Source organism: Thalassophryne amazonica, chromosome 22 (genome assembly GCF_902500255.1).
Source record: "Thalassophryne amazonica chromosome 22, fThaAma1.1, whole genome shotgun sequence".
Classification (NCBI taxonomy): Eukaryota; Metazoa; Chordata; class Actinopteri; order Batrachoidiformes; family Batrachoididae; genus Thalassophryne; species Thalassophryne amazonica.
The window spans coordinates 23,483,752-23,508,872 of record NC_047124.1 but is presented as its reverse complement, the minus strand read 5'-3'; the positions used below and the strand labels follow the sequence as shown (position 1 = coordinate 23,508,872).

The following is a 25,121-nucleotide window of genomic DNA, read 5'->3' as shown; positions in this document are numbered from 1 at the left end:
AAATGCATTTAAAGTTTTGGGGCATTTAAGTGTTGGTGATGTATTTCCAGTGCACTCCATTCACTCATTTTAATTGAGTTTATGTAACGGAGGCCAGCAGGTGTCGCTGTGCAGATGTAGTTAGTAAACCCCACTCCCAACAGCTCAAAAGGATTCTCTGGTCACAAGGACAGAGCCCTGGGTTTTAGCCTTCTGGTTAGAGAGTCTGACTTCCATGCCAGAGATCGTGAGTTTGCATCCTGAGAGGAGCGAATGGGCGGAGTCATAACAACACAACACAGTCAACAAGTAATCAAAGAATGCATCAAAAAATCTAATCCAAAATGTAATGCAAATTTTTTTAGGCATAAATTTGTCTTTTTTATTGAAAAACATAAACAAGATTTACATAAGTTTAATTAATTATAAATTAAGTTACTAAAACTTAACAATAAAATTTTTGAAAATGATTTTATTTACCGGTAAGTTGGCAAACTCAAATGGTTTAAGGCAATCGGTTTCCTCAAACGGTTTGAGATCAACTAACTCATTGAGTTTTACAGTATAGCAAGCAAACTTTTATGTCCTCTTATCAGGGATGAAAGTGGTGAAAACAAACAAAACAAACAGCTAAAACCCAAAATTACCCGGGGTGTAACGTATATGACTCTAATGTTAACTTTAGCATTGAAAATGCCATAGACATGCTAACACGTTAGCATCCCTCCCGTTTTTAAGTTATAAAATACGTCTATCAACTGTTTCAGAAGACAGTAACAGGTCAGTTTAACATAAAAAGGTAAGTATGACTCACAGACATGTGCTCTTTAAGGTTTAGCAGGGAAAAATTAAGAGAATGAGGAGCGCGCTCACGGCTCAAAAATCCAGAGGCCCCTTTAGCTAGAAATCCACCAAGAGATTGTTCATCCCTGTCTTACGTTGACGTTTGTTGGTAGCTACCACTAGTATGATCATGCTTGCCGTAGCTGCATATGTAGCTGCCTGAGCCTGGTGCATCCTCAAAGCAATGGAGACACAATGGCTGAGAAGCTCAATTACGGGGCCATTCACATAAACGCTTGCGACATCTGGGAAGTTGGTTGAGTTCCTGCGATAGAAACGGGTCAAAGATTCTCAGAATGTAATCTTTCCGTTTCCCATCTTACATTATATGCATGCAGGCAAAAGGAAAACACTCAACCAAAATTTTTTTGGAAAGAATACTTATTGTTCTGACCTGGTCACACTTGCAAACCGGCGCTCAAGCATTACATGCGGTTTACTAGATGGATGTGAACGAGACAAAAGAACACAGACACAGATGGGGGAAGAAATGCGCGGGTCATAAAACAGTCCAGAAGCTGCAGCGTCAGCAACAATCGTATAAAAACCTATAGGATCTGAGATGCAGCTCCGTGAGCCGTGTGGTGCAGCTCAATGTGAGAGCTGGTGTGCGCTCCAGGGCAGCGCCCGCTCAGGGTTTAATGGTCCCACTAAAGCAGCAGTAGTGCTCACTGGTGCAGGAATGGCCTTCATTAGATAACAGAGCCGAGCTGAAACCTTCAGCCTCGGGTGGTTCCAACCCGTAAGTGGTCCACCTCCCTATTTTCACCTCCATGTTTAAGGTACGCGCGAGTTGGTGCATTCATTTATGTGCCATATGTTCCTATATAGACTTGCTTTAATTAGCCTCATTGTCAGAATGAATCTGCACAAACAACCGCAAACTCCTGCCAATATCCTGTAATTTGTGAATTAACCAACCTAATTAGACGATCCACATGTTTCCAAACTCTGGATGTGTGTCTGTAAAGATGGAGGCCGTGGGGGAAGAGTTGTGACGAGTGTGAGCCATGTGGTGTATTTAACCGGAGTGGGGGGGGCCAACCCGAGCACCAGTCAGGCACTTGCAGTGGGTGATTAACAGCCGCTTGGGGAAAGGCTCGTAAATCTGCTAAGTTTCACTACACTGTCAGCTACTCTGGCCAATAACGAACCCGCGTCTGAATATGGTCGTATAAGCTGACATTTGGATGGTAACAGAGTGACAGCGGCTGGTGTATTTTAGGATGTCCCTACTACCGGGACGGGTGGACAGTTTGCTGCCTTGTTAGGAACATAATAGCTGGCAGTTCCAGTAATACCCTCTCCAGTAAAAGAATCCAAGTGTGAGTCAAAGGACCCAAGGCCACCATAGCTATTGGAATGCATGCCAGGGGTACAGTATGTGGTATGAATTCTCAAGGTGACATTTATAGTGACGTCTCAAAAATTATCCTCCTTGTAAAGACAAGCTTAAATGTCTATTTTCGAAGGGGACAACTTGGAAGCCATGAAATTCGAGAGAAATTTTACATCCCCATTAAAAAAAACCCTTCTTAATCATTCACAAAATGCTACTAAAAATATAATAAAAATTCAAGTTCATACTATGTGCCCTGGAGTTGCTGCAACATTAATAAATTTAACTTAAATCTTAAATCTAGGTAGGTGGAGTTTGGATTAGTTGCCCAGAATACAGCTTTACCTTTTCTATCTCCTGGGCTTTGGCTGCAATGGCTAGCGCCCGTCGCTCCTGAAATTCATGCGCCGACTTCTGGTTCGCTTCCACAACTGGAGGCTCTTTCTCTGCTTCTGGAGGATGACTCTCCTCCTGAAAGGTAAAGGCAACAGATGGAGCCGTACTGTAAAGAAAATCCATGTTTAGGCAGCTGTAATGGGGGAAAAAAAAGTAATTTAAATGGAATGCAAGCGAGAGACAGAACCACAGACTTGTTATGATGCTAAAACCTCCTCGGGTTCTATGAATTCAAAAAAACCATGAGCAGCAACAACAAATCTATATACATAAAGGGCTACGTCTGTCTGTCCGTCCGGGATAAACTCCCAAACTATAAAATGCAGCCCTAAAAACTATATATATTCTGAATCCTCATGACATGGGGAACAAACTGGTACCATTTTTTTAAAAAGCTGAACTGAAAATTACCCCGGAAAATAGCCGGCTGTGGGTATGACCAGACAGATTCAAATTTCCAGCCCTGTATATGTGTTGGCCATCTCTGTTTATTTAATCCCTTTCTACAGCACACTCAGCACAGCCACAGCACACTCAGCAAAACAACAAGCTTAGGCTGTGGGTATGACCAGGCAGATTCAAATTTCCAGCCCTGTATATGTGTTGGCCATCTCTGTTTATTTAATCCCTTCCTTCAGCTACTTTGTGTTCTCAACTGTTAAGCACGTGACTGTCCTGTACAACCGAGTTTACGTTCCTGTCTGAATACATTCATTTTATGTTTGTAAAATTGCAAGGCAAAAAACAGTGAAATACACCACTACCTCAATTCTGATTCATTGATACTTACATTTACTGTTACCTACCTTTTGTGTGTAATTTTGTTAGAAATTTGATTGCAAAACAAAGTCTGCATGAAGGACTTCAAATGTGTTTGTCTTTTAACCAAGTGTTTCCACTTAGTCTGGGGAGTCCACCTCTTATAGTTCTGCTGGACAAACTTTAGCCCATTAACAATTATATTTATAAGACATCAGCATTACAAAGACAAATGTTGGGCAATTCTTTTGATTTAAATGATATGACATTTGGCTTATGTCTAAAACAGGTTAACCCGGGCAGCGCCGGGTACCCCAGCTAGTAAAGAATTAAATGATATGATACTCCGTAATGTGTAGGCCCTGTGACAGACTGGCATCCTGTCCAAGGTGTACACTGCCTTTTGCCCAGCGACTCCTGGGATAGGCTCTAACCTCCACCCCAAAAGACCCTTCACTGGAATAAATGGGGTTAGAAAATGGATGAATACTCCACAATGCAACTTGTAATCAGTTATAGTTCATTCTTGTCTACTTGTTTTTGCAGAGACAGTTTTGGTATCACTGCCATTGTCTTTACCCATCTACTAATACAAGCAACAGGCTAGTCACTGATAGGGGTGTCCCACAGTAGCATATACTCAAGGTGCTTGAAATGGAGCAATATCGCCACCTGGTGGACATTTACCAAAAATGCAGGTAAAACAGCATTTTGCTATTGTAGCTGCAACATTTAAATTTTCCTAATGGATCCATTGGAAGCCTGAACAACCAATAGGACTGATCATTACGCCCAAACCGACAATCCAAAACCGGACCCTGGACTGTCTCCCGAGGCGTCAGCGCAGTTCCACCGGCGCGGCTCCACCTGAAGCCCGAGGCGCCAGCGCACATCCACCGGCGCGGCTCCACCTGAAGCCCGAGGCGCCAGCGCACATCCACCGGCGCGGCTCCACCTGAAGCCCGAGGCGTCAGCGCAGTTCCATCGGCGCGGCTTTACCGAGGCCCGAGGCGCCAGCGCAAAGTTATCTGACCATGGGTCCGAAGAAGGCACTGACGGCGGAGGAGGGAGACGATATCAAGAAGTCCCTGGACTTTTTGTCTGAGGAAATCTCTGTGGTTAAAATGCAGCAGAAATCCATTATGGAGCTGGTGGAAGAAGTGAAGGCTCTCCGGATCCAGAATGCCGAGAAAGACCGGCGTCTGGTGCACCTGGAGAACCGTGTTGCGGAGTTGGAACAGTACACAAGGATGAACGACGTTATTATTACAGGAATTCATATTAAACCTCGATCCTACGCACGGGCGGTGTCAGAAGACAGCGGAGGGGAGGCCAGCGAGCAGGAGGCCAGCTCAGTGGAACAACAGGTGGCTGACTTCCTGCAATCTAAAGGTATTCAATGGACTGTAATAACATTGAAGCGTGCCACCCCCTGCCCAGGAGAGAGGATGGAGACAAGCGAGCAGTTATAATGGGGTTTGTCAACAGAAAACATAAAATGGCATTGTTAAAACAGGGACGGAAACTCAAAGGAACAAACGTATTCATCAATGAACATCTGACCAAAAGAAACGCAGACATCGCCAGGAAAGCTCGTTTCTTAAAAAAGCAGGGAAAAATTCAACAGACATGGACATCCAACTGCAAAACATTTATCAAATTGAATGGAACACCAGAACAAGCGAAGGTTATGGTAATCAGGAACATCGAGGATCTGGACAATATGACCAATAAGGTATGAGGACACGAACACATCACAACACCATGACAGAGACCAGAGGAACCTATTCATCTACTACATCATCTACATCTGGAGACAAGAAGGATATAACTCAAAGGATTGCTGATCATGGAAAAGTAGAACTGAGAACATTTAAATACACAGACCACAATGTACTGGACTTGGAGCACGATATAGACCCGGACAATAATTTCTTCTCAAATATCAATGACAGTTGTTGCTATTATACAGATGAACAGTTTAATCGGATCATTAGAACGGCTAACAAATTATCAATAATCCATTTCAACAGCAGAAGTCTATATGCAAACTTTAACAACATTAAAGAATATTTAAGTCAGTTTAAAAAAATATTTAACATAATTGCTATATCAGAAACATGGATCAATGAAGATAAAGGAATGGATTTTGAACTGGATGGATATGAATTTAATTGTGTAAACAGAAAGAATAAGAGTGGAGGAGGAGTGGCTGTGTATGTGGATAAGAACATGGATTATAAAATAGTAGACAATATGACAACTGTGATTGATAACTTATTAGAATGTATAACTATTGAAATATGTGAAGAAAAAAGCAAAAATGTATTAGTCAGCTGTATATATAGAGCACCAGGATCTAGTATTGAAACATTCACTGACTGTATGGGAAAAATGTTCTCAAAAACTAATCAAAAAACTGTGTTCATTTGTGGTGACTTAAATATCGATCTGCTCAATCCAAATAAGCATAAAATAACAGATGAATTTATCAGTATAATGTACAGTATGAGTTTATATCCAAAAATCACCAGGCCAAGCAGAATTACATCCCATAGTGCCACCTTAATTGATAATATATTCAGCAATGATATTGAGAATAACACTGTGAGTGGATTATTAATCAATGACGTTAGTGATCATCTACCAGTTTTCATCGTTTATAATAGAAACCATCGGCGGAATCAGCCAGAGGAGAAAATAAAATACAGGCGAGTGCGGACAGAGGAAAACATGAACACACTAAAGAAGGATTACAGGAGCAAAACTGGGGAAAAGGTATACAGTGAAAGTGATGTTGATAGTGCATATGAAACTTTTTTACAAATATTTACATCATTATATGATAAAAATTGTCCAATTAAACAAGACTACAGAAAACAAAAAATCCAAGCTCGACCATGGATGACGAAAGGGTTACGAAATGCATGTAATAAGAAAAATACACTGTATAGAGAATTCATAAAACTAAAGACTAAAGAGGCAGAAAATAGATATAAGAAATACAAAAATAGATTAACTAATATTATACGGGTATGTAGGAAGGAATATTATAGTAACATATAATAACAAAAACAATATTAAAGGAATATGGGATATATTAAATAGCATTATCAAAAATGGTAATAAAAAACAGAGTTACCCTCAGTATTTCATTGATAATAATGTCAAGAAGGAAAATAAGGATGAGGTAAACGGTTTTAATAATTTTTTTGTAAATATTGGACCAAGCTTGGCAGAAAAAATTCCCGATTCCCAACCTGAGGATTGGGATAATAATCTCATAGAAAGAAATCCCTGTTCAATGTTCCTCACAGCAGTGGATGGAAAAGAAATTATAGACATTGTGAATAATTGTAAATATAAACATCTACCGATTTAAATGAAATTGATATGGTGGTGGTAAAACAGGTCATTGAATGGATTGTAGAACCATTAACATACATCTGTAACTTATCATTTCAAACCGGTAAATTTCCCAATCAAATGAAAATAGCTAAGGTTGTGCCGCTGTATAAGACTGGGGATAGACACCACTTCACAAATTATAGACCTGTTTTCTTTGCTTCCACAATTTTCCAAATTATTAGAAAAGTTATTCAATAGATTAGACAAATTCATAATAACATAAATTACTTACTGATAGTCAATATGGATTCAGAGCACATAGTTCAACATCACTTGCATTAATAGAATCAGTTGAGGAGATTACAAACGCCATAGACCACAAATTACATTCAGTTGGAATATTTATAGACCTTAAAAAGGCTTTGATACAATCAATCATGACATATTAATCAATAAACATGAACAGTATGGGATTAGGGGGTTGGTGTTGCACTGGGTGAGAAGCTACTTAAGTAACAGAAAACAGTTTGTGAAGTTGGGGGAATATACATCATCATGCTTGGACAATGCTTGTGGCGTCCCACAGGGGTCAGTATTGGGTCCAAAACTGTTTCTAATTTATATAAATGATATTGTCAATGTTTCCAAAATATTAAAATTAGTATTATTTGCAGATGACACAAGCATTTTTTGTTCAGGGGGGATTTGCAGGAGTTACTGAGGAGGATCAGTATAGAAATGGGAAAATTGAAAATATGGTTTGACAGAAACAAATTATCATTAAACTTAGTAAAACAAAATACATGTTATTTGGCTATTGTAATACAGACATACAGGTTCAGTTACAAGTCGAGGGGGTAGATATTGAAAGGGTACATGAAAATAAGTTTCTGGGGGTGATAATAGATGATAAGATAAACTGGAAGACTCATATAAAACATATACAAAGTAAACTGTCAAGAAGCATTTCCGTTCTAAACAAAGCGAAACATATTCTGGACAAACTCACTCCGCATTCTTTACTGCTCACTGGTTTTACCATATTTACAGTACTGTGCAGAGGTATGGGTAATAACTTATAAAGGTACAACACAATCACTATCAGTAATGCAGAAAAGAGCTATAAGAATTATTCATAATACTGGCTATAGAGATCATACAAATCCACTATTTTTACAATCCAAATTCTTAAAATTCACAGACTTGGTTCATTTTCAAACAGTACAACTGTGTATAAAGCAATAAACAATTTACTTCCAGCAAATATTAAAATATGTTTTTTAACAGATCAGTGGATTACAGTCCTGAGGGGGAATTTAATTTAAAGCATCAGTGGGCACGAACAACATTAAAAGGTTTCTGTATTTCTGTCTGTGGGGTGAGGATGTGGAAGATTGGGAGTGGGCTCAAGCAATGTCCAAGCATGAACCAGTTCAAACAGCGGTACAAAAATATGTTTTTTCTAGGTATAGGGAGGAGGAAGGGTAATGAGGGTTAGGGTGTTTTTGTTTTTGCTTCGGCTTGTAAATATATAGTATTTTGTATGTGTAGGTGTATATTTATGTTTGTGTATATATATATGTATATATGTATATGTGTGTATATGTGTATGTATGTTGATGTGTGTATATATATATATATAGTGTATATATATATATTGATATCGGTTTAGGTGTGTAGGAATCTATGTGTATATGTGGCAAAGGGTATTACTGGTTGTGGGGGAAAGAAGGGGTAGGGATAATAAGCTGATGCTTCACCCTACCCCTTTTCAGACATGTTGGGTACACAGTAGGAACTTTTTTGTTGTTGTCTTTACTGATCTATCTTGTAATTGTTGTTGTATCAAATGTTCGAATTAAACAGTTTTCATTCATTCATTCATTCATCTGAACATGTCACACAGCATTATACTTTACTGATGTGAGGTCACGTCTGGAAGCATGCACTGGTCCTACATGTTGAGGCATCTTCCACACTACAGAACTGCCTTGGTCCTGCATGGCAACCACCCAGCAGGACCCTTGGCCTCTTCTAGTTTCTAGGGTCCTCAATACTATGTCGGCTCTTACCATCTTGTCCTTTGTCCTTGAGGAGCAGGGCAAAGGTGCAAGAAACCAATTAAAATCATTTACAGTCAGCACAACTCTACAGCCTGACCTTGTGTGGTATCGAGGCCTAAAACCCAGTGAGCTGTTTAATGTACAGAAAAGGCGTGACTGGTGAAGAGCACCAAAGAATGAAGCTCAATACACACAGAAGGCAACATGTCAGAGAAGCTTTATATCTTAACAGAACAGTGACAACCAGGCCGTGATGAGCAAGTCTACAGAGTCGACTGGCGGCTCACTGCCCATAAATATTACTGCAAAGGTCAAAAGAAGGAGCAAGGTGGAGAAAATGAGGCCAGCTGTGATTACAGTAAAACTTCTTTTGCTCACTCTGTGATTAAGCCATTTGTCCTTGAAAGCCAAGAAGCGGAATTATCCAGCCATGACTAAATCCACTTGAACAGTAAGAGAGTCCACAGACCAAGCGGCATTAAGTGCAGAGGAATGAACACAGAAACGACAGGAGACAGTCCATCACAAAGCTGAATGGAGTCCAACAGAAAAGCGCGTCTCGTGAAGCGACGTCCAATTAATCGTTCTTTCAAGACAGTCCCTGGAGTAATGCTGGAGAAAAGTCCAGCGGATGATTTGTACAGATAAACCTGCATCTGCAGAGTCTTCAGCCCTCCTTGGTCCCCAACGATCACAGTTGTGAATATTATGATCTGACTGACAGATAGATGTTAAATTTTCAAAAATACAAATATAATTCGTAATGGAATATATATATTTTTTTAAGTTTCCCCAAGAATAAGACCTTCTGGTGACCTTTGTGTTTATAGGACAGGCACCGTGGCTCCAAGCCAACACTGCTCTTTAGGTCTCCCCCTTGGCCTGTTTCTTGTGGGGTGTCTCCAGAAAGCCTGTGGGTTGTTGAATCACCACAGCAGGCAGGGGTCGGGGTCATTACTGCAAGCTTCCCTGGGGGGGGCAGCGTGCAGGCCTTTCATCTCGGCCAGTTATGGGCTGGTGTCACCAGAACAAGGGACCGCAAAACACAGCACGCCAGATCAAACACTGCAGTGCCTGTGTGTGCTCGGAGAGGTGGACTATGCAATAAACTTTCACCTTGACCAATCCCTTGTGGGGGGCCTTCACGAAGCTTCTGGCCAAATCAGGGTTCAATATCTGACCACTCTTCTTGCCAGAATGGGAAGAACTCAATTAAGATTGTTTGTGCAGACCCCACACTTGAGCACAGTCCAGATCTTTTTTGACAGAGTTGAGGTCAGGGACTTTGGGAAGGCCATTCCAAATGCTTGTTATTAGCTGCTTTATTTCCACTGTTCCAACACCGAATTGTGTCCAAGTTCCATCCATCTTGCTAATGGCTTAGGGGTTTTGTTGAAGAATTTTGAACTAGTCCCCCTTTTAGTTACAACCCTGGCAAAAATTATGGAATCACCGGCCTCGGAGGATGTTCATTTCAGTTGTTTAATTTTTGTAGAATAAAAGCAGATCACAGACATGACACAAAACTACAGTCATTTCAAATGGCAACTTTCTGGCTTTAAAAAACACTGTAAGAAATCAGGAAAAAAAAATTGTGGCAGTCAGGTAACGGTTACTTTTTTAGACCAAGCAGAGGGAAAAAAAATATGGAATCACTCAATTCTGAGGAAAAATTATGGAATCATGAAAACAAAAGAACGCTCCAACACATCACTAGTATTTTGTTGCACCACCTCTGGTTTTATAACAGCTTGCAGTCTCTGAGGCATGGACTTAATGAGTGACAAACAGTACTCTTCATCAATCTGGCTCCAACTTTCTCTGATTACTGTTGCCAGATCAGCTATGCAGGTTGGAGCCTTGTCATGGACCATTTTCTTCAACTTCCACCAAAGATTTTCAATTGGATTAAGATCCGGACTATTTGCAGGCCATGACATTGACCCTATGTGTTTTTTTGCAAGGAATGTTTTCACAGTTTTTGCTCTATGGCAAGATGCATTATCATCTTGAAAAAATGATTTATCATCCCCAAACATCCTTTCAATTGATGGGATAAGAAAAGTGTCCAAAATAGTAAAAGTAAACTTGTGCATTTATTGATGATGTATGACAGCCATCTCCCCAGTGCCTTTACCTGACATGCAGCCCATATCATCAATGACTGGTGGAAATTTACATGTTCTCTTCAGGCAGTCATCTTTATAAATCTCAATTGGAACGGCACCAAACAAAAGTGTCCAGCATCATCACCTTGCCCAATGCAGATTCGAGATCATCACTGAATATGACTTTCATCCAGTCATCCACAGTCCACGATTGCTTTTCCTTAGCCCATTGAACCTTGTTTTTTTTCTGTTTAGGTGTTAATGATGGCTTCGTTAGCTTTTCTGTATGTAATCCCTTTCCTTTAGGCGGTTTCTTACAGTTCGTTCACAGACGTTGACTCCAGTTTCCTCCCATTCGTCCCTTATTTGTTTTGTTGTGCATTTTGCGATTTTTGAGACTATTGCTTTAAGTTTTCTGTCTTGATGCTTTGATGTCTTCCTTGGTCTACCAGTATGTTTGCCTTTAAACAACCTTCCTATGTTGTTTGTATTTGGTCCAGAGTTTAGACACAGCTGACTGTGAACAACCAACATCTTTGCAACATTGTGCAATGATTTACCCTCTTTTAAGAGTTTGATAATCCTCTCCTTTGTTTCAATTGACATCTCTCGTGTTAGAGCCATGATTCATGTCAGTCCACTTGGTGCAACAACTCTCCAAGGCGTGATCACTCCTTTTTAGATGCAGACTAATGAGCAGATCTGATTTGATGCAGGTGTTAGTTTTGAGGATGAAAATTTACAGGGTGATTCCATAATTTATTCCTCAGAATTGAGTGAGTCCATATTTTTTCCCCTCTGCTTGGTCTAAAAAAGGTAACCGTTACTGACTGCCACAATTTTTTTTCTTGATTTCTTATAGTGTTTCTTAAAGCAGAAAGTTGCCATTTGAATGACTTAGTTTGTCATGTCTGATCTGCTTTTTTTCTACAAAATTAAACAACTGAATGAACATCCTCCGAGGCCAGTGATTCCATAATTTTGCCAGGGGTTGTATTTTACCCACAGGCAGAAACAATGGCTCCAGATCATGATACTTCCACTATCTTGCTTAACACACCTGTGTTCTTTGGGTTGAATGCCTTCACCTTCATGGCAAGCGTCCACACAGAGTTTTCTATCTCAATGCTAGCATCTTTTATTCCAACTGCTCCAAATAAGAACACAGTTTATAAATATACAAACACACACTGCACCCAGCATCTTTCTTCAGAGTGCTCCAGCTTTTGTGTGCACTTGTCTGAACTTTTAGCAAGGTATTGGTATCCACTACTGCAGCTCATTTTCAGGCAACCAATCCAGACAGGGCAAGACTTAACACCGACAACCAAGAAATAGAGGAGAAGCTTATTTTGGCCATCTGTTACTATTAGTGCAGCAGATACGAGAATATTTAGAGGGGAATCCTGCAAATGGTGATAAAAGCATCAAATTCTGCAGAAATACTGCTCAGACAATCCTCTTTTGAAAAAAACGATTAGCCACTTGACTTTTCAATCAGTGGTCAGGTAGGGGTCAATTGAAGAATTACACAGAGGTCAAAATTAAAAGATGCTCCAATCATATTGAAAAATATTCCACATTATTTGCCTGATCATAAAGATTCCAAAAAGGTATAGTTTGGACTATCTATGACTGAATTCTATGGAGTTACGGGATAAAAACAGCAAGAATGGTGACAAAGGTCAGTGTCATTTTGTACAGGGATCAAAAGTTCAAGTTGCTCCAATTTTGGTAAAAAGTTATGCAAATTACTAGTTGAGTTAACACGGTTTAAAAAGGATAGTTTGGACCATGTATCATTCTTACTTATCATGTTACGGGGTAATATATTTCACATGTCATAGAATCCAATAGACATAAACCTTGTTGACCTTTACTTTGGAGACCAAGCATTCAACACTGTCAACACTATTCCATTTATTAATCCTATTAGCTCAACCAATAATTTGCATCACTTTTTAACCAAAATTGGAGCAACTTTACATTTTGATCCCTGTACAAAATGACACTGACCTTTGTCACCATTCTTGCTGTTTTTATCCGTAACTCCATAGATTCAATTGACCCCTACCTGACCATGATTGAAAAGTCAAGTGGCCAATCGTTTTTTTCAAAAGAGGAGTGTCCTAAAGAGTATTTGCCGAATTTCATGCTTTATCACCATTTGCAGGATTGTTTCACTTATCTGCTGCACTATATCGAGGTGTAATGACTTGTCAAACAAACCTCACAATACCAGCAGAGGATCTCAACTATGGGAGCAGATTGAATGAACCCTAATATTGCTGGTGGTGTGCTTTATCGCTAGAATGTTTGTAAGGCTGTTAGGTGTGTCACAGAAACTAAGACCTATATGCAGCACCTATTTCCTTGATTAAAACACTGTGAAAAAGCGTCACACCCTCTGCACTTTCCTGAAAGAAAAAAAAAAAAAAAGACACTATATGGACATGCTCCCTTCCTCCCGCCAAACAGCATATGCTCATTGCGGCCAAAACACTATCTTGGTCTCATCTGAGAGAGGTGTTGGTGTGTTGATCTTGGAGCACTTTTCCTTGAACACAGCCTTTCAGTTCATAGCAGTCTGTGAATTGCTGGTTCCTGAATGTCACAAAACAATTTTCTGTCAGTTGAGGTGACAGTTTGGGTGTTCTTCCAGACCTCTTCAAAGTGGTTACACCTTCCCATAACTTGCCTGCATTTGTTTGAACTGATGATGTTGGAATCTGCAGTTATTTAGAAAGGCTCCACGAGACATTTCTGACTTGTGTAACTATGATGCTCTTTCCCAAATCTACACTGAGCTCCTTGGACTCTCCCACTGTACTGTTTGTTGGTCAGTCCGGTCTGAGTTGCCGTATTTTCCGGAGGAGTGGAAGTCGTGCTTTTTTGGGGGCCTGAAACTTATACTGCGATGCAGCATATACTGAAAAAAAAGAGACATTTTTTTATTAGTGTGAGTATTTACATAGAACTTTACAAGGAATCAAAACACTAAACAAAATAAACTCTAGTTGTAAAAGAATAAAAAGTACATTACAACAATGCACAAAAAACCCAAATTTAAGTGGTGATAAAACAAAAACCTAAGATGTGACTTATACTCCAGAAAATACAGTATTTTGTGTTTTTAAAATCAGTCACATTAAAAGTAAAAAGTCTTTATTGTTTTAGCATGTGATCTTGGCCAATGCTAGCATAACACGAGTAAATAATTTAACGTTCTTTAGAGACCAGAAATGCAAAACAAATTTACTTACTGGAATCTTGAAAAGTTAGCAGTATTATACGAGTATGTCCTCGTGCTCTACTTCTGTCTGTGTTTTTTGGCCGGTCTTCTAAACATCTGCTAGGTGCTTGTACTTGCGTGACTCCAGTCCAGCAGCATTTAATTTAGCTCAATATTTGCAGTCTGCATCGTTGTTCAGGCCATCAAAGTAACAGGCTCATGATGATGTTTTTTGTGATTGTAAAAGCCTACTTGCATATGTCATGCTAGTCTGGGGATAAACCTTCTATTGTTTTAACCAGAATTGTATTAAGAGCAGGAGACCACACACAACTATTTTTTGCCATGACCGTTGGCAAGAGGGACTAACTGTAACATACCGCTTAAAAATGTTAGGTTCATCCCATGTCGACAACCCAATTACCTGATGGTTTTATGACGGGAGGAACTGCACAACCTCCACTTCAAAAACTGAGTGTTACGCAAAAACGGATTTCTAAAAAGTCACTGCTACATTTATGAGACAAGCCAGTCAGACTCTTCAACCACCAAACGGAAAATCGATTGTTCATTACAAACTGTCAAAAGACATCTAAAGGGGTTCCACAGGCACTCATCTGACGTTTGTGGCTGAGATCCTGTGATAAAGTTCTAACTCCAGCTTCTGAGTTTGCCTCTCCAGTTCTGGGTGGTCACGCTGCCCCCAAGGTAACCGTGATCACATCTGATTCCATTTACACTCCTTTACCCAAAATGGGGAAATCAGCACGTTATTTCCTAAACCAGAAGGCAGATAAATACATTTAACACTGAATCAATACAATAAAACTTTCTTTGTAAAAGACCCATTTCCAGGAAGAACAACTTTACAAGAACCTTTTACTCAACACTTGAAACTTTTCTCCTGTGACTGAAGTCTGTGTATACTGCAGGTAAACAGCACCCGGGCCTGATGTCTTTTATGGCCGAGCGCGAGTGCCACTTAAAAGCCATTAAGACACTTCAATGGGACTAAACATGTACTGGACAGATGGAAGTTAAGAAAGTCCAGATGCATTCGCTCTATGATGAAAAGGTGGCAGCCTGTGGCACACAATAAAAGTGAGAACATGCAGCACATTTACTGGTGTAAAGTCGTTGGGCGGGTTTTGTATGGGGGAGCTGTTTTATTACAGACATACTGCATCAATTTCAAACATATGATAGAGGGGGAAAACGTCATTCTAACACAAAAATTAGACATATGTACATCATACATTTTTTTTTAACTAAAATTTTGCGGCTGTACACGTGCACAGCCACAATTTATTTCTGGTTCATTTTTTGTAAAATAAACAAAAACCTCTCGAGACCATACTGGAGTTAGTTGATATTTCATGTAAGTAAAGTCACTGTCCCCAGCAACTAGTGTGCAATTTTTCTGATTTGTGTCTTTTTTAGTTTCTGAGATACTGAGGTTAAAACAAAACAAATGTCATAACTTTTGAAGCATTCATGCTACAAGCATGACACTTGTAGGGATTGCTTGATGTCTTTGATGTCTTGAACTTCTAAAATGTTTGGCCTACAGTTCCATATTTGAAAAAATTACAGCTTGCTGAAAACTGTATTTAAAAAAATTACTTCATGCTTTGGACCCCTATATCTAACAGTAAAACACATGTAAATGCAGTAAATGCACATTTGTTTTCTGAGGTATTAAAATGAAACGCTAATCATCTGTGCCGATTTCCTTGTAGAGCAGGGCTTCATCCTTGGCACAAGCACAAGGACAGCTCAGCCACAAGGGCTTAATTACACAATGAGAAACCAAACAGGGGAACGTCACTGTTTAAAACCACAAGAAACACGTGAAGTCAGCCAAGGACCCATTAACAAACTGAATAATAAATGTAATATGTGTAAGTAAACAAAAGCCATGGCAACTAAAATGGGAAAAACACCCAAACGTATGAAAACCATGTTTTCAAACCTTAATATGTTTGGTTAAAAGGAACCAGCTACATATATCTTTTGAATGTGCAAATAAAAAATGCTCTTTCAGTGCCATGATTGCTTTTAGGACAGACTTTGCAAAACACAACCAATATGCACTTGATATACAGATGTGAATTTTAAATCCTTGTAATTTGGAAATTAGTAAAACATTCAGCAAGCCATAACTTTGGAAATATTGAACCAAGAGGCCAAATATTTCAGACCTTAAATACAGATAACAGTGTCGAACAATGTATGGTGATTTCAAGGAAATGACAGAAATAGTTTAAGGGAAATGACTTATAGAACTTTGCACTGTTTTAACAGTGCTCACTTATTAAGGCCATCACTCCATTTAAAAATAAATCGTCCAAATCACAGAAACTAAAATATTTCAGCACACACTAGTTGCTGGGGACAATGCCAATCAATACATACTTGAACTGTGATGCAATCCATGATGGTCAGTGGGGAACATCTGTTGAATAGACATTTTACAGTTGTATTTAAACTCACCTTGATTGAGGTTGCGCTGTGTGGAGAACCTTCTCTGGACAGGCCAGGAATTTTGTCTGGAGAAATGAGAGTGAACAGAGAGAGAGAGAGAGAGAGAGAATAAAAAAAAAAAAAAAAGACACTTTGAGAGATGAGTGTTGATCTGATGAGTATGCAGAGAAAACATATGAGAACAAGTGACAAACTACAGGAACATAGAAAGACACAGAGGACATACAACAGGAGGAAAGCAGCAAGCATTCAGTGCTTGTGATGAGTGGCGGGAGTGTAAAGGTGTTCGATTCCAGGATTCAGGGTAGACAGTTAGACTCGGGACTTCGGAAACCTCCAAGAAAAAAGACATTTCACGATACAATAAGAGCCAACAAGCAGATTGACTGCCTGAACAGCTGCAACCCTCACACCACAAACTTTACTAACTTCTCATCCGGCTCCCCCTGTCCTGCAGACTAACATCACAAGCAGGTCTGAGGCTTTGGCAGCCAATCAACAGAGACTATACACATGGGAGGCCAAAGCACTGATTCGTGCAACAAAAAAGATCCTAAGTGATTTTTTTTTTTTTTTTTTTTTTTAATATAGCGCCAAATCACAACAAACAGTTGCCCCAAGGCGCTTTATATTGTAAGGCAAGGCCATACAATAATGATGTAAAACCCCAACGGTCAAAACGACCCCCTGTGAGCAAGCACTTGGCTACAGTGGGAAGGAAAAACTCCCTCCTAACAGGAAGAACCTCCAGCAGAACCAGGCTCAGGGAGGGGCAGTCTTCTGCTTGGACTGGTTGGGGCTGAGGGAGAGACCAGGAAAAAGACATGCTGTGGAGGGGAGCAGAGATCGATCACTAATGATTAAATGCAGAGTGGTGCATACAGAGCAAAAGAGAAAGAGACAGTGCATCATGGGAACCCCCCAGCAGTCTACGTCTATAGCAGCATAACTAAGGGATGGTTCAGGGTCACCTGATCCAGCCCTAACTATATGCTTTAGCAAAAAGGAAGTTTTAAGCCTAATCTTAAAAGTAGAGAGGGTGTCTGTCTCCCTGATCTGAATTGGGAGCTGGTTCCACAGGAGAGGAGCCTGAAAGCTGAAGGCTCTGCCTCCCATTCTACTCTTACAAACCCTAGGAACTACAAGTAAGCCTGCAGTCTGAGAGCGAAGCGCTCTATTGGGGTGATATGGTACTACGAGGTCCCTAAGATAAGAAGGGACCTGATTATTCAAAACCTTATAAGTAAGAAGAAGAATTTTAAATTCTATTCTAGAATTAACAGGAAGCCAATGAAGAGAGGCCAATATGGGTGAGATATGCTCTCTCCTTCTAGTCCCGTCAGCACTCTAGCTGCAGCATTTTGAATTAACTGAAGGCTTTTTAGGGAACTTTTAGGACAACCTGATAATAATGAATTACAATAGTCCAGCCTAGAGGAAATAATGCATGAATTAGTTTTTCAGCATCATTCTGAGACAAGACCTTTCTGATTTTAGAGATATTGCGTAAATGCAAAAAGCAGTCCTACATATTTGTTTAATATGCGCTTTGAATGACATATCCTGATCAAAAATGACTCCAAGATTTCTCACAGTATTACTAGAGGTCAGGGTAATGCCATCCAGAGTAAGAATCTGGTTAGACACCATGTTTCTAAGATTTGTGGGGCCAAGTACAATAACTTCAGTTTTATCTGAGTTTAAAAGCAGGAAATTAGAGGTCATCCATGTCTTTATGTCTGTAAGACAATCCTGCAGTTTAGCTAATTGGTGTGTGTCGTCTGGCTTCATGGATAGATAACGCTGGGTATCATCTGCGTAACAATGAAAATTTAAGCAATACCGTCTAATATACTGCCTAAGGGAAGCATATATAAAGTGAATAAAATTGGTCCTAGCACAGAACCTTGTGGAACTCCATAATTAACTTTAGTCTGTGAAGAAGATTCCCCATTTACATGAACAAATTGTAATCTATTAGACAAATATGATTCAAACCACCGCAGCGCAGTGCCTTAATACCTATGGCATGCTCTAATCTCTGTAATAAAATTTATGGTCACAGTATCAAAGCAGCACTGAGGTCTAACAGAACAAGCACAGAGATGAGTCCACTGTCCGAGGTCATAAGAAGATCATTTGTAACCTTCACTAATGCTGTTTCTGTACTATGATGAATTCTAAAACCTGACTGAAACTCTTCAAATAGACCATTCCTCTGCAGATGATCAGTTAGCTGTTTACAACTACCCTTTCAAGAATTTTTGAGAGAAAAGGAAGGTTGGAGATTGGCCTATAATTAGCTAAGATAGCTGGGTCAAGTGATGGCTTTTTAAGTAATGGTTTAATTACTGCCACCTTAAAAGCCTGTGGTACATAGCCAACTAACAAAGATAGATTGATCATATTTAAGATCGAAGCATTAAATAATGGTAGGGCTTCCTTGAGCAGCCTGGTAGGAATGGGGTCTAATAAACATGTTGATGGTTTGGATGAAGTAACTAATGAAAATAACTCAGACAGAACAATCGGAGAGAAAGAGTCTAACCAAATACCGGCATCACTGAAAGCAGCCAAAGATAACGATACGTCTTTGGGATGGTTATGAGTAATTTTTTCTCTAATAGTTAAAATTTTGTTAGCAAAGAAAGTCATGAACTCATTACTAGTTAAAGTTAATGGAATACTCAGCTCAATAGAGCTCTGACTCTTTGTCAGCCTGGCTACAGTGCTGAAAAGAAACCTGGGGTTGTTCTTATTTTCTTCAATTAGTGATGAGTAGAAAGATGTCCTAGCTTTACGGAGGGCTTTTTTATAGAGCAACAGACTCTTTTCCAGGCTAAGTGAAGATCTTCTAAATTAGTGAGACGCCATTTCCTCTCCAACTTACGGGTTATCTGCTTTAAGCTACGAGTTTGAGAGTTATACCATGGAGTCAGACACTTCTGATTTAAAGCTCTCTTTTTAAGAAGAGCTACAGCATCCAAAGCTGTCTTCAATGAGGATGTAAAACTATTGACGAGATACTCTATCTCCCTTACAGAGTTTAGGTAGCTATTCTGCACTGTGTTGTTATATGGCATTAGAGAACATAAAGAAGGAATCATATCCTTAAAACCTAGTTACAGCGCTTTCTGAAAGACTTCTAGTGTAATGAAACTTATTCCCTACTGCTGGGTAGTCCATCAGAGTAAATGTAAATGTTATTAAAAAATGATCAGACAGAAGGGAGTTTTCAGGGAATACTGTTAAGTCTTCTATTTCCATACCATAAGTCAGAACAAGATCTAAGATATGATTAAAGTGGTGGGGTGGACTCATTTACTTTTTGAGCAAAGCCAATAGAGTCTAATAATAGATTAAATGCAGTGTTGAGGCTGTCATTCTCAGCATCTGTGTGGATGTTAAAATCGCCCACTATAATTATCTTATCTGAGCTAAGCACTAAGTCAGACAAAAGGTCTGAAAATTCACAGAGAAACTCACAGTAACGACCAGGTGGACGATAGATAATAACAAATAAAACTGGTTTTTGGGACTTCCAATTTGATGGACAAGACTAAGAGACAAGCTTTCAAATGAATTAAAGCTCTGTCTGGGTTTTTGATTAATTAATAAGCTGGAATGGAAGATTGCTGCTAATCCACCGCCCCGGCCCGTGCTACGAGCATTCTGACAGTTAGTGGACTCGGGGGTGTTGACTCATTTAAACTAACATATTCATCCTGCTGTAACCAGGTTTCTGTTAGGCAGAATAAATCAATATGTTGATCAATTATTATATCATTTACCAACAGGGACTTAGAAGAGAGAGACCTAATGTTTAATAGACCACATTTAACTGTTTTAGTCTGTGGTGCAGTAGAAGGTGCTATATTATTTTTTCTTTTTGAATTTTATGCTTAAATAGATTTTTGCTGGTTATTGGTAGTCTGGGAGCAGGCACCATCTCTACGGGGATGGGGTAATGAGGGGATGGCAGGGGGAGTGAAGCTGCAGAGAGGTGTGTAAGACTACAACTCTTACACACCATCTTGCAGTTTCCCTTCATCTTCTCATAGACACAGCAGTAATGGATTGAATGTGTAACGCGAGTTACTATCATTCATCAGTTTGGCGTTAGAATTTCAACTTGGCTTCCAATCTAGTAAACTTCTTGCTAAACCTTCCTATGGCAGAGTTCCGCCATGGATACATGTATTATTTACCTTCATGCACATCACAGTGCCACCAAAATGTCCCAAGAAGCAAAACCTTCAACAGATCTACCTACATGTTTAACCATCTTAATAACACTGCCTCTATCTACCAGTGAGCCATTTGTTCCTTTGACATAATGAGTATGACGGGCACTCATCATTCTGAAGAACTTTAAGAAGGAGGGAACTGGGGGGGCACTAATCAAACTGAAAAACTAAGGAACTAAGAAACTAAGGATTGCCAGGGCTGAAGATGCTAGCAGACTTAAATGAAACCCTAAACAGATGGGAACTTGGAAGATCGAGGTCTTTTAGAAATAACATGCAATTATGAAGGAGATTATTCAGCACTTATGCATTTTTAAAAAGTTCAATCCATCAGATTTATAGTCAGCCTGCAGAAAACTTTCTTTCCAGACTCAACATACCAAACACACCCTGTGAAATTTTACTATAAAACACACATACACACACAAAGGGGGAGTTAGCATGTGAAACACCGGAGGATTTTTGCCATAGTTTCATGTTCAATTTGGACCTGTACTGTTGCGTGCGGCCAGTTCCTACACAGAATCATCACACTTTCTTACTTTCAGTAAAAACACAAACTGGATTAGCAGCGTGTTTGTTACTGCAGCCATGTGTGACATAAAAGCAGCATTACTGATTCACAACTACATAAAACAGAATGCAAAAGTTGCACAAAATAATAAATGGATGCACAAGTATGGGCCTCTTAGTGTAACAATGAAATCACTTTCACAGCCAGTTTTCTTTCAGTAGGTCAGGGGATGGACACAGGAACATTTCCAAATGACTGAATATGTCTTGGACTTTGTTTACATTAATACATATAAACTGCTTTGTATTGTATAGTAAATATGAGTGAACGTGCAAGGAGACTAGTGAGGGAAGCCAACAATACAGCTCTGACGGAGTCACGACGTCTGTGGCAGAGATTAGAGGAACTGTACAAGGTGCAAGCTTTCTTATTTGCATCATGAGTTAACACCTTCATGGTGGAGTGGCACAGAGACGGATTTAATGACTTTTTTTTTTTTAAAGATGTGGAATTTCAATACCATGCTGTATACAATTCTTAACTAGAGCTCGGCACTTATACAGCGCAAACCTCCTCCAACACTAGTTTCCAATTTCCCAAATTTTTACTGTGAAAAAGGTCAAAGTCCTGTTAGAAGTGGCTTTTCATAAGCTAAAATATAATACAAAATATAGATCAAAAGGGGTTTTCAATGTTAAAATCAAATAGCTTCCAATTTAGGTGGTGTAGGTGAATCTATAACAGAAAAATGAGAGTGACTGAGGCACTTTTGACTAAGAAATAATGCAAAATGTACACCAATTGGGCTTTTCAATCTTAAATTCAAATGTACACAAAATCCACAATCCGGATCAAACATGTGCCAGTCTGCAGCTCACTTTCAAATATGAGAGTGATTGGGGCATGTTTGATTAAGATATAATGTAAAATATACATTAAATGGGGTTTTCAATGTTAAATTTAAATGGCCACAAAATCTCTATAATCTGGATCAGATCCAGATCAAATGGTGTCAGTTGCTACAGGATACCATCCTACATAACACTCAAATATGAAATAAATCTGATCTTTTTTGACAGAGTTATGAATTTTTGAAAAATCGTTCAATGTTAAAGGATAGGGATATTTCCTGACTTTGACATTGAAAATTGAATCAGTTCTTATCAGGATATGAATCCTGTGTTAAAAAAAAAAAAAGCCCCCCTCCCCCTCTAGCTGCCACCTTATCGTGGTGGGGGAGTTTGCGTACCCGGATGATCCTAGGAGCTATGTTGTCGGGGGCTTTGTGCTCCCTGTAGGGTCTCCCAAGGCAAACAGGTCCTAGGTGACGGGTCAGACTAAGGGCAGTTCAGAACCTCCATGACCAGGAAAAAAAAAAAAAAAAATACCCAGTATGGCGGAGCCGAGGTCCCGCCCTGGAGCCAGGCCTGGGGTTGGGGCTCGCGCGCGAGCGCCTGGTGGTTGGGCCTTAGCCCATGGGGGCCGGCCGGGCTCAGCCCGAAAGAGCGACGTGGGCCCGCCCTCCTGTGGGTTCACCACCTGCAGAGGGGGCTATGGGGGTCGGGTGCAGAGAGGATTGGGTGGCGGTCCATGCTCACAGCCCCTGGCTGTTGGGACGTGGAATGTCACCTCGCTAGGGGGGAAGGAGCCTGAGCTTGTGCGGGAGGTTGAGAGATACCGACTAGAGATAGTCGGGCTCACCTCCACACACAGCTTGGGCTCTGGTACCCAACTCCTGGAGAGGGGCTGGATGCTTCATTTTTCTGGCGTTGCCCACGGGGAGAGGCGGAGAGCTGGGGTCGCATTGTTTATTGCCCCCCAGTTCAGTTGCCATGTGTTGGAGTTCACTCTGGTGAACGAGAGGGTCGCGTCCCTACGCCTTCGGGTCGAGGACAGGTCTCTCACCGTTGTCTCGGCCTACGGGCCGAGCATCAGTGCAGAGTACCCGACCTTCCTGGATTCCCTGGGAGGGGTACTAGATAGCGCTCCGACTGGGGACTCCATTGTTCTCCTGGGGGATTTCAACACCCACGTGGGCAGCGACAGTGAGACCTGGAAGGGGGTGATCGGGAAGTGCGGCCTCCTCGATCTGAATCCGAGTGGTGTTCAGGTGTTGGACTTCTGTGCTAGTCACAGTTTGTTCATCACGAACACCATGTTTGAGCACAAGGGTGTCCATAAGTGCACGTGGCACCAGGACAACCTGAGCCAGAGGTCGATGATCAACTTTGTAGTCGTATCATCTGACCTTCGGCCACGTGTCTCGGACACTCGAGTGAAGAGAGGGGCAGAGCTGTCGACCGATCCCCACCTGGTCGTGAGTTGGATCTGCTGGGAGGGGAGGAAGCCGGTCAGACCTGGCAGGCCCAAACGTATCGTGAGGGTCTGCTGGGAACGACTGGCGGAACCCTCTGTCAGCAAGGTCTTCAACTCCCACCTCCAGGAGAGCTTCTCCCAGATCCCGGGGGAGGTTGGAGACATAGAGTCCGAGTGGACCATGTTCTCCACCTCCATTGTCGATGCGGCCACTCGTAGCTGTGGTCGCAAGGTCTCTGGTGCCTGTCGCGGCGGCAATCCCTGAACCCGGTGGTGGACACCGGAAGTAAGGGATGCCGTCAAGATGAAGAAGGAGTCCTACTTATCTTTGTTGGTAGGTGGTACCCCAGAGGCAGCTGACAGGTACCGGCAGGCCAAGCGTGCTGCAGCCCGTGCGGTCGCAGAGGCAAAAACTCGGGTCTGGGAGGAGTTCGGGGAGGCTATGGAGGAGGACTATCGGTCAGCCTCAAAGAGATTCTGGTAAACCGTCCGACGCCTCAGGAGGCGGAAGCAGCTCTCCACCCGCACTGTTGACGGTGCAGGTAGGGAGCTGTTGACCCTGACTGGGGATGTTGTTGGGTGGTGGAAGGAGTACTTCGAGGATCTCCTCAATCCCATCATCATGTCTTCCGAAGAGGAAGCAGAGACTGGGGACTCAGAGGCGGACTCATCCATTACCCAGGCCGAAGTCACCGAGGTGGTTAGAAAGCTCCTCGGTGGCAAGGCTCCTGGGGTGGATGAAGTCCGTCCTGAGTACCTTAAGTCTCTGGATGTTGTGGGACTGTCTTGGCTGACACGCCTCTGCAACATCGCGTGGCGATTGGGGACAGTGCCTCTGGATTGGCAGACCGGGGTGGTGGTCCCTCTGTTTAAGAAGGGGGACCGGAGGGTGTGTTCCAACTATAGGGGGATCACACTCCTCAGCCTCCCCGGTAAGGTCTATTCCAGAGTACTGGAGAGGAGAATTCGACCTATGGTGGAACCTCGGATTCAGGAGGAGCAGTGTGGTTTTCGTCTTGGTCGCAGCACACTGGACCAGCTCTACACGCTCCATCAGGTGCTCGAGGGTTCATGGGAGTTCGCCCAACCAGTCCACATATGTTTTGTGGATCTGGAGAAGGCATTCGACCGTGTCCCTCGGGGCACCCTGTGGGGAGTGCTCCGGGAGTACGGGGTCCAGGGTCCTTTGCTAAGGGCTATCCAGTCCCTGTACGACCGCAGCAGGAGCTTGGTTCGCATTGCCGGTAGTAAGTCAAACCTGTTTCCAGTGCATGTTAGCCTCGGCCAGGGCTGCCCTTTGTCATCAGTTCTGTTCATTATTTTTATGGACACAATTTCTAGGCGCAGCCAGGGTGTAGAGGGGGTCTGGTTTGGGAACCACAGAATCTCGTTTCTGCTGTTTGCGGACGATGTGGTTCTGTTGGCTTTGTCAAATCAGGACCTTCAGCGTGCACTGGGGCGGTTTGCAGCCGAGTGTGAAGCATCCAGGATGA

At 41.3% G+C, this 25,121-nt stretch overlaps 1 protein-coding gene across 3 annotated transcripts in view; it reads right to left on the bottom strand.

The window, feature by feature from the left end:
• pphln1 (periphilin 1) overlaps nt 1-25,121 on the bottom strand; it is a 46,098-nt gene that overhangs the window by 6,837 nt on the left and 14,140 nt on the right. For all 3 annotated transcript variants that reach the window (XM_034163394.1, XM_034163392.1, XM_034163393.1), the window contains 2 exons: nt 16,561-16,616; nt 2,507-2,632 (listed from right to left, as the gene is read on the bottom strand). In XM_034163394.1, coding sequence (XP_034019285.1) covers nt 2,507-2,632; nt 16,561-16,616 — 182 coding nt within the window. The remainder of the gene's footprint in view (nt 1-2,506; nt 2,633-16,560; nt 16,617-25,121) is intronic.